The sequence below is a fragment of the Pieris napi genome, chromosome 19 (assembly GCF_905475465.1).
Source record: "Pieris napi chromosome 19, ilPieNapi1.2, whole genome shotgun sequence".
Lineage (NCBI taxonomy): Eukaryota > Metazoa > Arthropoda > Insecta > Lepidoptera > Pieridae > Pieris > Pieris napi.
This window is the reverse complement of record NC_062252.1, coordinates 9,464,134-9,477,249: the sequence shown is the minus strand read 5'-3', so window position 1 is coordinate 9,477,249 and position 13,116 is coordinate 9,464,134. Positions and strand designations below refer to the sequence as shown.

Below are 13,116 nucleotides of genomic sequence, written 5' to 3'. Positions count from 1 at the left end.
CAAATTTATCATACAAATAATGATTATTATGCGTAGGTAATAATTATTTATATGAGATAATATGTAATCTTTAGACTTTAACACTTTATTGCTAGTTGGGTATTTAATTCAAACGTTTATTTATTAATTTCAATAATTCGATGTACCTATAGATAAATTATTTTCAAAAAACGTATTTAGAAGTTTTAAGCATCTGATTACTAGTTAATTATAGTTTAAAGTAGCTTTATGGGAACACCTAGCGTCTGAGAAAAGAACGTAAAAGTAAGTGACATTTGACAGCTGATGTGAAATGAAATGAAATGTTTTCCGAGGTTGCCAAATATAAAACAAGAAGTACCAATCGATAGCCTATCAGGTAGTGGTGTTGTATAATGCAGACTTCCTTTGTAAATTGTAAAATTAAATAACATATTTGGTGATTAAATTTCGGTTAAATAGTAATTCAAAAGTTATTTGTTTTTGTAACGAGCGTTTCTTTAATATCGTAGTGTCATCTAGTGAATGTATTCAAAGTTTAATAGCGATTTCAATTCCGGTATAATTCGAATTCTAGGTTTGCGAAATCATTTATTTTATGATTTAAAGTCAAGAATTGGATATTATTAGTAATTTATTAAACCAGGACACGCACGATATCAATCTTCCTAAACAATTTATTTGCAGAACATAAATTAACTTTTGGTTAAGATAGCTCTAAAGACTCAATTTGCGTACTAACGCATAGTACCCCCCCCCCCATAATTTGAAGTTTTTAAACATTGTCTTGAAAGAACTTATTACATTCTAAAACAATCTAACTAACTAACTAATGATTATTTAATGACATAATTTTTAGTACAAAGTAACTTTGGTAGCATTTGAAGGTTAATACGCTTATAATATTTTTATCATAGCTAAATATGATTTCGATGTATACGCAAGCTAGTTGCTCGCAAACATGTGCCGGTGTAACACTTTATTAATATTCCTTATTGGCATAACATTTAATGATGCTGCAAGAATTCTGGGTGTATTTCCTACCCCGGCTATCAGTCATCAAGGTGCATTTCGACCCATCATACATGAACTTGCAAGACGTGGACACCAAGTAACAGTTCTTACCCCGGACCCAGCGTTTCCTAAAGATAAACCACTCCCAAACTTAATAGAAATTGACGTGCATGAACTGTCGTATGCTGGTAAAGATGAATGGCTTGAGAAATTTGAAAACTCAAAAGAAGGTTTTCTTAAAGAGATTAAGAACATATTTGAAAAAATGACTGTTATGGTGGAAAAGCAGATTCAAGTACCCGAATTCAAGGAGTTGTATAAGCAGAAGTTTGATTTGTTGTTGGTTGAATCGTTCGTTCGTCCACTGTTGGGATTAGGTCACGTGTTTAAAGTACCAGTTATCCAAGTCAGCTCTTTGGGAGCTGGACCTTTTGTTTATAGTTCCTTTGGAGCACCATCTCATCCACTTTTGTACCATTCAACGGTTTCTCAGAGGCTCTATAACCTTACGCTCTTCGAAAAAGCACAAGAGCTGTTCAAGAATTATTTCGTTGAATACATAGTTGAACAAACCAAGGAGTTTGATTATGAAATGATGAGACGAAATTTCGGTGAAGATGTGCCAAATTTCGAAGAGCTACAGAAAAATGTACAGTTATTACTGTTGAATGAACATCCCATTTGGGCGAATAATCGTCCAGTGCCACCAAACATAATATTTGTGGGAGGTATTCATCAACCAAAGGAGCAGGAGTTCTCTAAGGTAATTTATACTGTCAATGTAACATAATATATTTTAAGAAGGACATATTTGGTTTTATATAACGAGGGATTACATGTCGAATGCTCACATACTTTTAAGTGAAACCTCTGCCCATGCCCCATCAACATCTCTCGATTCCAGAAAGATTTCAAGTGCGTTGCAGCCTTTTAAAATCGAAGTTCAATGCACGACAAATATCAGGATGAAATATTTCAAGATAAAAGAATTACAAAACAAAAAAAAAACTAATAACTACTTGACTTGCGCCTACACTTATTTATTATGCTTAAAATATATTAACATTCCAGGAGCTAAAACAAATCTTGGATTCGTCAATAAATGGCGTTATCTATGTCAGTTTTGGTACAAGTGTAAAGGCCTCCGTGCTTCCGCCAGAAAGAATTGAAGCCATGACAAAAGTGCTGTCTCGCTTACCTTATGATGTTCTGTGGAAGTGGGACAAGGATGACATACCTGGAAAAGGCAAAAATATTAAACTTTACAAATGGTTCCCACAGTCTTCTCTTCTTAGTAAGTAAAAAGTCCTATTTATTGACATAAATTTGTTATGTGTTTTTGGTTAAACAAAATTACTTCCAACCTCCGTTAAACAAAACAATTTATCACTTCAAATGTTTTTTATTCACTTTTCAGAACATCCAAAAATCAAGCTTTTTATCACCCAAGGAGGTTTACAATCGACCGACGAAGCTATTAATGCAGCTGTACCCCTCCTGGGGATACCGATGCTTGGTGATCAGTGGTACAACGTGGAGAAATATGTACATCACAAAATTGGCCTTCAGCTCGATATTTATCAGCTGACCGAGGACAATTTTAGGAATGCAGTCGAAAGACTTATTGGGGATAAGAGGTAAACCATTTTTATTTCTATAAAATTTATTTTCCTTATTTCCTATTTTCACAGTAACTTAATACTAATACAACAATCTAAACTAAAAACATAATATGGACATAACAAGTAAAAACTTAAAACCTAGTCCTTTTTATAACTAATTATAAATCCAGCCAGTGTGCAACTAAATATATCCGTCTCACAAGCAATAATATTTATGGTGCGCAAGACACACGTAAATAGTGTTCTCTGAGTAAAATCGTACGCGCCCGAGGCACTGCCAGCAATTGCGACCGCTTACCACGCCGAGTGTGGTTTTGGCGCACGCAGCCCCAGTCTCCAACATTTCCGTATTATATATTTTACCTCTAAGAATCTTAAAAAATATAATGTGATAGTAAGGTCCCTTACCTCCAACAATCATACCCAAGACAAACAAAGTACATTACTGGGTAAAATGGGTACCCTATAATAACCTCATGTAAATATTTGTCGTAAAAAAATTAAATGATAGTTCCAGTAAGAAAAAGGTCCAATTGATATCGGCTCACGTCATTAAGTAAAATATAATAAATTACACCATTTTAACAAAGACACTACGGTGTCTTTTCATTACAGCATAATGAGATGAAATGAACAAAAATGTACTTTATAAAACAGCGAGTTTTTTTCAATTAGGGCCTGATTTTTAGACATGATTATTTTTATTTCTCCATTAAAGTGTTATATAAGACTAAATAAACTTTAAATTACTAATTATATAGAATTAAAAACGCCTCATATTTTTTTATACGCAAACTAGACTCTTATAAATATAATTATAATTAATTAGGCGTCATTTATTCCAAATTTATAAAAAACTAAGTATATTTTTCTCATGAACGTTTTAAAGAGTAAATGGCTCCTTCGACCGGCTCCACCTCCCTTCCTTGAGCATTTTTCTGCTCTATCTGTCTTCCCCAACCTCTTTAAGCTCAGCTCTCCATGCAAGAGGGTGACCTTTCTTTATTTTCCCTGGTGGGTCTTTTCACCTTATTAACCTTTTTGTCCCTCTTTCCTTCTTCATACAAGGAATATGGTCGTCCATTTCCATTAAGGTGTATCCAATGGGATAGTGCATCATTAGCTTTTGAATTCTTGCTTCTTTCAGTTCCTTATATTTATAACAAACAATACAAGAACAATAATTAGTTGCGGTCCCTCCACCCCTCCACCTCACCCGTCACGGCCAATCCCAGCAGGAGAGTCAGACAGTCAGTTCTTATTAAATTATTAAATTAAAATTAACAGATATAACCTGATCGTGAATACCCGATTAGTAATCAACTAGAAAATGACAAAATTTACTCTCTTATTCATAAAGAGTATTTCATCACTTTCTATCTTCTTCTATGTTTAATGTCACACATTCTTTTATATATTTCCAGTGATTTAAGAAAACCTCATGTAAGCAAGACAATATATTTAAAAACAATACTATATTATTTTTATTAAAATTAATTGTTACGTTTATTGTGTCCCTTATTTATTACGTTATTCAGAACGCCGTTTAGTTCAATGTTGTAGTTAGAAAATTTAATTCATTTAACTAAAATTTCAAAGTTCTATCGTATTTTTATTACGTCTTACAATATTTTAAGGTAAATTAATATTTCTATTTCAGTTACAAAGAGAACATATTAAAATTACGTTCTCTTATGAGAGAGCATCCCGTAGGACCCTTGGAACTGGCCATGTGGTGGATTGAGCATGTACTTAAGTATGGTGGAAATCATTTAAAATCACCAGCCACTGGCATGTCACTAATGGAATACTACGAAGTACCACTGCTATTAGCCGTAACTGCTATTTTATTCGCTGCTACAACTGTGATGCTATTAATTGCTACTTTTATTTGGAGGACGGTTAAATGTTTTTTTAAATCTAAAGCAACGAAGAAAAAAATTAAAGTAAACTGATCTATTGTAAAGTTTTTATCCATAAAAGTATTTTATCAAATAATGAACTCGCTGTTTTTATTCTGTTATTCTGTTATTCTCAATCTTTATATCAAAGCCCGGATTAAGAAAAGGATTGAATAGCAAATAAAGTAAATTTATTTATTTCCATGATCTAAAACTGATATGATTGAATATCATTGATTTGCCAAATTCTTCGTATACATTAAAAGAAGGTAGCATCATTACAGATGCTTTATATAAACATAAAATTTCGTTGTAAGCCCAGAATTATCAAACTAAGTATTTTAGTATTCAGTATACCTATTCAAATAAAAATTATAGTTTTCGTATCTAAGTATCTGAAAAGTTATTCGACTATTAATAGATAATATTACAATATAATGATATTTACTTGACATAACATTTAAAACTACAATGACATAATTGTTTATTATTATTTCTTGCTAGTCTAGCGATTGTACGATAATACTCGGTGATTCAATATTATCATTCAAATAATGATGACTATGCGTAGGTAATAATTATTTGTATTAGATAATAATATGTAATCTTTGGACTTTAACACTTTATTACTAGATGGTTATTTAATTAAAAGTTTTATTTATTAATTTCTACAATTCGATGAATTGATTAGTTTCAAAATAACGACTTGATTTGCAGATTTAGAATGTAAGTCAATAGAGGGCGCAACAAATTCACGACAACATAGGGTCCGCGTATTTAGATGTTATAAACATCTGTTTACTAGTTTATTCCAGATTAAAGTAGTTTTATAGGAACACCTAGCGTCCGAGATGCCGTGCAAGTGTTAACCAAGTGAAAAGAACGTAAAAGTAAGTGAGATTTGACAGCTGATGTGAAATGTGTCAAACAAGAAACTTTCTGTTTTTCGCAATATACGTGCCAAATATTTTACAAATTCCGAGTGATAACCTACCATGTGTTTAATAATGCAGAATCTCTTAGTAAAATGTATAATTAAATGGCATTGATTATTTGTTAAATGTCGGTAAAATGGTAATTCAAAAGTTAATTTATTTTGTTTAATTTATTTGCAAAACATGAATAAAGTTTTTGTGCTTACGTTGTATTATTAAAGGTAAAGGTGTAATTATTTCAATTTGCCTACTACGTAAAGTACTTACTAACCCCCATAAATTGAAGTTTTTAAATATTGTCTTGAAATAACTTATTACATACTATTACAATCTGGGTTACTACTGATTAGTTTATGACATAATTTTTATTACAAAGTTATTATTGGTAGCACTTGAAGGTTTATTAACCTTAGGCCTTATTTAGTTATGATAAAATGTATTATACGCGTGTTCGCCTTTAATATTTTTATCATTACTAAATATGATTTCGATGTATAAGCAAGATAGCAAAGTAGCACGTAAACATGTGCCAGTTTAATATTTTATTTATATTTCTTTTTGGCATAACATTTAATAATGCTGCAAGAATTCTGGGTATATTTCCTACTCCGGCCATCAGTCATCAAGGTGCATTTCGACCCATCATACATGAACTTGCAAGACGTGGACACCAAGTTACAGTTCTTACTACGGACCCAGCGTTCCCTAAAGACAAACCACTCCCAAACTTAACAGAAATTGACGTCCATGAACTGTCGTATGCTGATAAAGATAAATGGCTTGAAAAATCTAAAAATTCAAAAGATGGTTTCCTCAAAGAGCTTAAGGACAGATTTGAAAGAATAACTGTTTTGGTGGAAACGCAGATTCAAGTACCCGAATTCAAGAAGTTGTATAAGCAGAAGTTTGATTTGTTGTTGGTGGAATCTTACGTTCGTCCACTGTTGGGATTAAGTCACGTGTTTAAAGTACCGGTTATCCAAATCAGCTCTTTGGGAGTTGGCCCTTCTGTTTATAGTTCCTTTGGAGCACCATATCATCCACTTTTATACCATTCATTGGTTTCTCAAAAGCTCTACAACCTTACGCTCTTCGAAAAAGCACAAGAGCTGTTCAAGAATTATTTCGTTGAATACATAGTTGCACAAACCGAGGAGTTTGATTATGAAATGATGAGACGAAATTTCGGTGAAGATGTGCCAAATTTTAAGGAACTACAGAAAAATGTACAGTTATTACTGTTGAATGAACGTCCCATTTGGGCGAATAATCGTCCAGTGCCACCAAACATAATATTTGTTGGAGGTATTCATCAACCAAAGGAGCAGGAGTTTTCAAAGGTAATTTATACTGCCAATGTATCATATATTTTAAGAAGGACATATTTGGTTTTATAGAATGAGGGATTACATGTAGATGGCTCATATACTTTTAAGTCAAACCTTTGTCCATGCTCTATCAACAATATCGATTCTAGAAACATCTCAAGAGCGTTGCAGCCTTTTAAAATCGCTATACCTATAGACATAAAATTATCGGGATAAAATAATTACAAAGAAGGCCTACCTTAGAATGTTTTAAAGCAAGAAGAGTTTTAAAAACTACTATCTATATGACTTGCGCCTACACTTATTTATTATGCTTAAAATATATTATCATTCCAGGAGCTAAAACAAATCTTGGATTCTTCAATAAATGGTGTTATCTATGTCAGTTTTGGTACAAGTGTAAAAGCCTCCGTGCTTCCGCCAGAAAGAATTGAAGCCATGACAAAAGTGCTGTCTCACTTACCTTATGATGTTCTGTGGAAGTGGGACAAGGATGACATACCTGGAAAAGGAGAAAATATTAAACTTTACAAATGGTTCCCACAGCCTTCTCTTCTTAGTAAGTAGAAAGTCCTATTTATAGTCATAAATTTATGTTATGCGTTTTTGGTTAAACAAAATTACTTCCTACCTCCATTAAACAAAACAATTAATTATTATCACTTCAAATATTTTTTATAGTCTTATTTTATCCACTTTTCAGAACATCCAAAAATCAAGCTTTTTATCACCCAAGGAGGTTTACAATCGACGGACGAAGCGATTAATGCAGCTGTACCCGTTCTGGGGATACCGATGCTTGGTGATCAGTGGTACAACGTGGAGAAATATGTACATCACAAAATTGGCCTTCAGCTCGATATTTATCAGCTGACAGAGGACAACTTTAGGAATGCAATTGAAAGACTTCTTGGGGATAAGAGGTATACGATTCATATATTGATCTCGGCTCGTACGTTAACAAATTACACCATTTTAACAAAGACTCTGTTGTCTTTTTTCATTACAGCATAAATATAATGTGATAGTAAGAGACAAAAATGTACTTTTTGAATAAAGGTTGAATGAAGGTTTTAGGACCTATGTTTATAGACAAAAATGTTGTTTTTCAGTGACTTTCAATAAATAAGTATATAATATAACGCCTTACAATTTTTTTAATAAATGACTCTTATTGGCTCTTATTAACATAATAATAATTAATTAGGCCTCTCTAACATTAATGTGGAATACATTTATACTAAACTAAGAAAATTTTGTTCAAGCACGTTTTAAAGAGTAAATGCCTCCTTCATACGGCTCCACCTCTCTCTAACAATTCCGCATTTTTCTGCTCTGTTTTGTGTTTTCCAAGTTCTGTTAGCACGTCAGCTCTCCGTGCAAGAGGGTGACCTGTCTTTATTTTCCCTGGTGGGTATTTTTACTTATCATCCTTTTTGTCCCTCTGTCCATCTTGCAAGAGGTATGCCCCGCCCATTTCCATTAAGATGTATGCAATGGGATAGTACATCATTAGCTTTCGATTTATTGCTTCTTTCAGTTCCTTCCATTTAACAAATAGTACAATAACAATAACCAGCAGCCTGTCCACCCTTCCACCTCAACCATCACGGCTTGTCCCAACAGAAGAGTCAGACCAAAATTCCAGTCGTTAACGACTTGAACATATCAAAATTTACTCTTATTCATTAAGTGTCTCATCTCTTTCTCTTAAATTGTATTTACACTGTAATAAAAAGAGATAGGTATGTACTGTTTTTAAGGGGGTGACTAGACTGATTACTAAACAAGGGTTTTAAGCTATTGCATAGCTTGTATCGCAGGCCTCGAGCATGCCTCGAAAGTTTCATAGTGACAGCATTGTGACTTTTTTAACGATTTAACGGTTTTAGGTATTACTATTCAATCGCTATTATGATAACGTCTTACAATATTTTAATAAATTAATATTTCTATTTCAGTTACAAAGAGAACATAGTAAAATTACGTTCTCTTATGAGAGAGCATCCCGTAGGACCGTTGGAACTCGCCATGTGGTGGATTGAGCATGTACTTAAGTATGGTGGAAGTCATTTAAAATCACCAGCCACTGGCATGTCACTAATGGAATACTACGAAGTACCACTGCTATTAGCCGTAACTGCTATTTTAATCGCTGCTATAACTGTGATGTTACTAACTGCTATTTTTGTTTGTAGGATGGTTAATTGTTTCTTTAAATCTAGAGTAACAAAGAAAAAATAAAGTAAACTGATCTATTGTAAAGTTTTTATTCATAAAACTATTTAAGTTAATAAATAACTCGCTGGTTTTATTATGTTATTCTCAATCATTCTATCAAAGCCTGGATTAAGGAAATGATTTTATAGCAAATCCAGTAAATTTATTTATTTCCATGAACTCAAACTGATATTATGATTTTTGAGAGAATGAGAATTTATTTATCTTATTTATCTTGTACATACATTGCTTTATGATAAACTTACTTTAACTTAAACTTACTTTAATTAAGTTTAACTTAATTTAATTTAATTAATAATAATAATAATAAACTTGACAATAAGCTTAAAGCTATGTATTATACTGAGAGACTAATATCATTTATTTGCCAAATTCTTCGTATGCATTAAAACAAGGTAATTATTGCAGATGCTTTATATAAAGATAACGTTTTTTTCTAAGCCCAGTATTATCAAATTGTTTGCTGATGATTTAAATATCTTCCTTAAATGTAGAAATGTATCGAACCGTGAACTCTTATAACCAATTTCTTGTTTAAATGACTAGACACGATTTCGCTTAAGCGAATTGAACAAGGTTTTAATGTTTGTTCTACTCAGAACTGACATTTGGGGATTTATTTATTTGATTAATTAACACTGCATTACATGTACCTACGGAAATATAATACAATTGACATAATTAAAAAAAAGGAGGGCAACTGGCGGCCTCATCGCTTTCGAGCGATCTCTTCCATGCAACCACTGTGAGGGAAAAATGTTTAGATAAGAATGTGCAAAAATACTTGGGACATACTTATTTAGACAAAAGTAATGAAACAAAAAGAATCACATTAAAAAGATCAAATATTTCAGATAGTACTGATAAATTTTGGATTTCTAATAAGGCAGGCCAGAGAAATTCCCATCATTCGAGTCGTTTACAATTCATTAATGAGAAGTCTCCAGGAGTATAATGGCGCAATCTTGGATCCTCATGAAAGAAAGTATAGGGTGATGCTGGAGCGGGTAAAAAAAATCATCAGGCGCCTGTATTGTAGAATGTACGGTGTTTACCTACCCATTTTACCCGCTTGGTGTCCAATTTTATTAATAACTAGCTGCCCCGCAAACGTTGTTTTGCCATGTACCTACATTATTTCTCGGAAACATTTTTTAGTTCAATAAAAATAACTATCTACTATATTAAAAAATAGGGGGGGGTCCGTAGAGGGGTGAAAATTTAGGGTTGTATGCATTTTTTAATGGCACATTATAAAAAAATTAAAATTTCGTCCAAAAAAAAAAAATTTAGGGTTGGACTACCCCTAACATTCAGGGAGTTTTACCTACCGGATAAGCACAAAAAATTTCATCAAAATCGGTCAATCAAAGCCGTTTCGGAGGAGTATGGCAACGAAAACTGTGACACGAGAATTTTATATATTAGATAAGTTCTTTGCGCTACATCGAACTCGGAGTTTACTGAGAATTTGCGCTTAGCATGTATCTTATAAAGTTGTTACGTGGAAAGGAAACCAATCTGGCAGTGCTCCTGTGCCTAGGCCCCAGGGTCTGATGGTTACGTTAAAAGGCGACATTGACCGCCTTTACTATTCGCATCCTCAGCAAATGCTCTCGACGAGGGCACATATGACACAATGTATGGAAATAATTTATGAACTGCATTCACTATCAGACGTTTTTAATTGTCCCTTGAGTGAGAGTGGTCTGCTTTATGTCAGTTCCTATGCTGTAAGGAATATATTTTTTTTAAATATTTTTCTGTGTATGTATTGTTTTATATGTGATTTAAATGTAAATAGTTGCCGCATTGGAGTAATCTGTAATGGTAGCATATTTTGTTAAAAATAAATAAATTAAGACTACAAGTCTGAATTATCAAACTATTTATAAAAATCTGTGTTTTTAGGTATTAAACAGGTCCGAATTATGCATCTATTAAAAAGAACGTCAAATGTATAGAAAAATCGATGCCTCGATGTTAGAAATCTTATATATAAACAGCAGGAAAGGAATTTATCCTATTTTTTTTTCGTGGGGAAATGCGTTACGGTTGACTTGGTGGGGAAAGGTTATGTGGGACTCGCTGTTGTGCATAACCACTAAAACCCCACGGCCGCGGCGCCACCAGCAATCTCAAGCACCGCCAACCTCATGGGACGATAACTAACCTTTCCTCACAGAAATAATGATAGCGCGATTCATGACGTCATATGATTGCCGCCGTAGATTATTATAGATGTCACTACAGAGTTCGTACTTCCAATTAGTTTCTTAATACGCCCACGGTGCGCTGCTCTAGTTTTCTTTTTGATAAGGAGGGAGCTTGTAGTTTATTGTTTATCAGAATGCCAAATCATAAAATGACTGCTTCACGACTGATTTGAGCACGTCCGCCGATGCGAAAACCGCTGTGAGAGTTCGAAAAGTGAGTTACAGAATCGCAAGGCTGCTTTTAAATAATGACAGTTGAACGGACGAAAACTGGCAACAAACTCGTCATTCTTTAAAATCCAAGTTTCTTGTTTACAAAATGTTTTTTTTTTTTTTTATAGAACGGGGGGCAGGTGGCTCACCTGATGTTAAGTGATACCGCCGCCCATGGACACTCTCAATGCCAGAGGGCTCGCGAGTGCGTTGCCGGCCTTTTAAGAAATGGTACGCTCTTTTCTTGAAGGACCCTAAGTCGAATTGGTTCGGAAATACTTCAGTTATTTTGTGAGAAGTTGCATCCAATAATAGCAGCAAATTAAGTGAGGGTAAATCCCAAAAAAACAAAATGTATTTAAATTACTTTAATTAATTAATAGTACAATAATTGAGACCTGTAAATATGATTATTTAATCGGCCCGATATGAGGTGCTAGACAAATAATCTATAATATGGACTTATTAGTAATTGAGAATTGACCGGTCCGATGTGAGGTATCCGATCGAAAGCTATTGGTATCTGTTGTCCATTTCCTCCTTATGCGGTGTTGCGTCAGAGGGGTACAGGTATTGGTTATGCGGGCAAAGGGAGTGCAATGGATATGTAACAAGCATTTAAAGGAAACAGGAGATTATCTCCTGGGTTTACTCATATTTTGTATACAATTACAAGATAACAAAAAATGGTAAAAAGATGTTATTAATTTTGACATAATTAATAAATAATGTACGAGCCAAGGCTGTACATTTTGCTCACTCAGGCTTTAGAAAATTCCTAAATCGTCGGAGTTACGCCCCGAGAGTATAGCCAGACGTAGCTACTCGACTGTTACATTGCATTCATTCGTTACATAGCAATTAACATTTCTATATTTTGCATATTCTATTGCTGTACGCAGGTGGCTAATGTAGAGTAAAACTAAAATCCTCTAATATTTAAAGCACCCCGATGACCCAGGAACAGTACACAACAGGAAAACCACACAATTGTTTATTTGAATTACATCCATTCCAAATAAAATAAGATATATAATCTAACATATATTATATTAATAATAAGCTTAGTATGTATAAAAATCCAAGATTGTTACAATCTATAAAAAGCTTTTGGACGAAAATGTCTTAGCTTGACGAGGGTCAGCTTAAATTACATCTATTGAATTCCTATTCACTTCGATTAATTACTGACAATTGGATTTTGTTGCAGGATCGTTAATTTTAGCTTTCAGAACGCAAATGAAAGTATATTGATGCATAACATACATCGATACATGGAGTACCTACTATTCTCATCTCTGGGCGGGGGCTACCCCAGTACCAGCTCCTTCCACTTCCACAGTAATCAACGAATAGCGGTTCAATTGCCGACGGCCAGTCACTTTCCGAACGGCTGGATCCCTTGACGTCGCGTAAAGATGTGCAGTCTCTCTGCACCTTCTTCCGTACTTACCATGGAGTCTTCAGCTGAGTTTCATCATGGGACGTCGCGGCAGAATACGAAATTCCACCATAATAACCTCGATCGTTCCACCTCTGAGAGCCACTATGTGGAACCAGCTGCCCACTAAAGTATATCCAAACCAATTCAACATAGGGTCCTTCAAGAAAAGAGCGTACCAGTTCTTTAAAGGCCGGCAACGCACTTGCGAGCCCTTTGGCTAAGT

At 33.9% G+C, this 13,116-nt stretch overlaps 1 protein-coding gene across 4 annotated transcripts; it reads left to right on the top strand.

Moving 5' to 3' along the window:
* Positions 1-888: 888 nt before the first annotated feature.
* Positions 889-9,156, top strand: LOC125059324 (UDP-glucosyltransferase 2-like). Of its 4 annotated transcripts, none has more exons than XM_047663699.1 (4): positions 889-1,756; positions 2,065-2,287; positions 7,483-7,702; positions 8,741-9,143. In XM_047663699.1, the coding sequence occupies exons 1-4, from the start codon at positions 941-943 to the stop codon at positions 9,021-9,023; spliced, it is 1,542 nt and encodes a 513-aa protein (XP_047519655.1). In that variant the 5' UTR covers positions 889-940; the 3' UTR covers positions 9,024-9,143. The 4 variants fall into 4 exon arrangements, with proteins under 4 accessions (XP_047519655.1, XP_047519654.1, XP_047519652.1 ...); XM_047663698.1 differs by lacking the exon at positions 7,483-7,702 and adding an exon at positions 2,411-2,630 and having other exon boundaries at positions 891-1,756; positions 8,741-9,103; XM_047663696.1 differs by lacking the exons at positions 7,483-7,702; positions 8,741-9,143 and adding exons at positions 2,411-2,630; positions 4,276-4,636 and having other exon boundaries at positions 894-1,756.
* Positions 9,157-13,116: the final 3,960 nt, after the last annotated feature.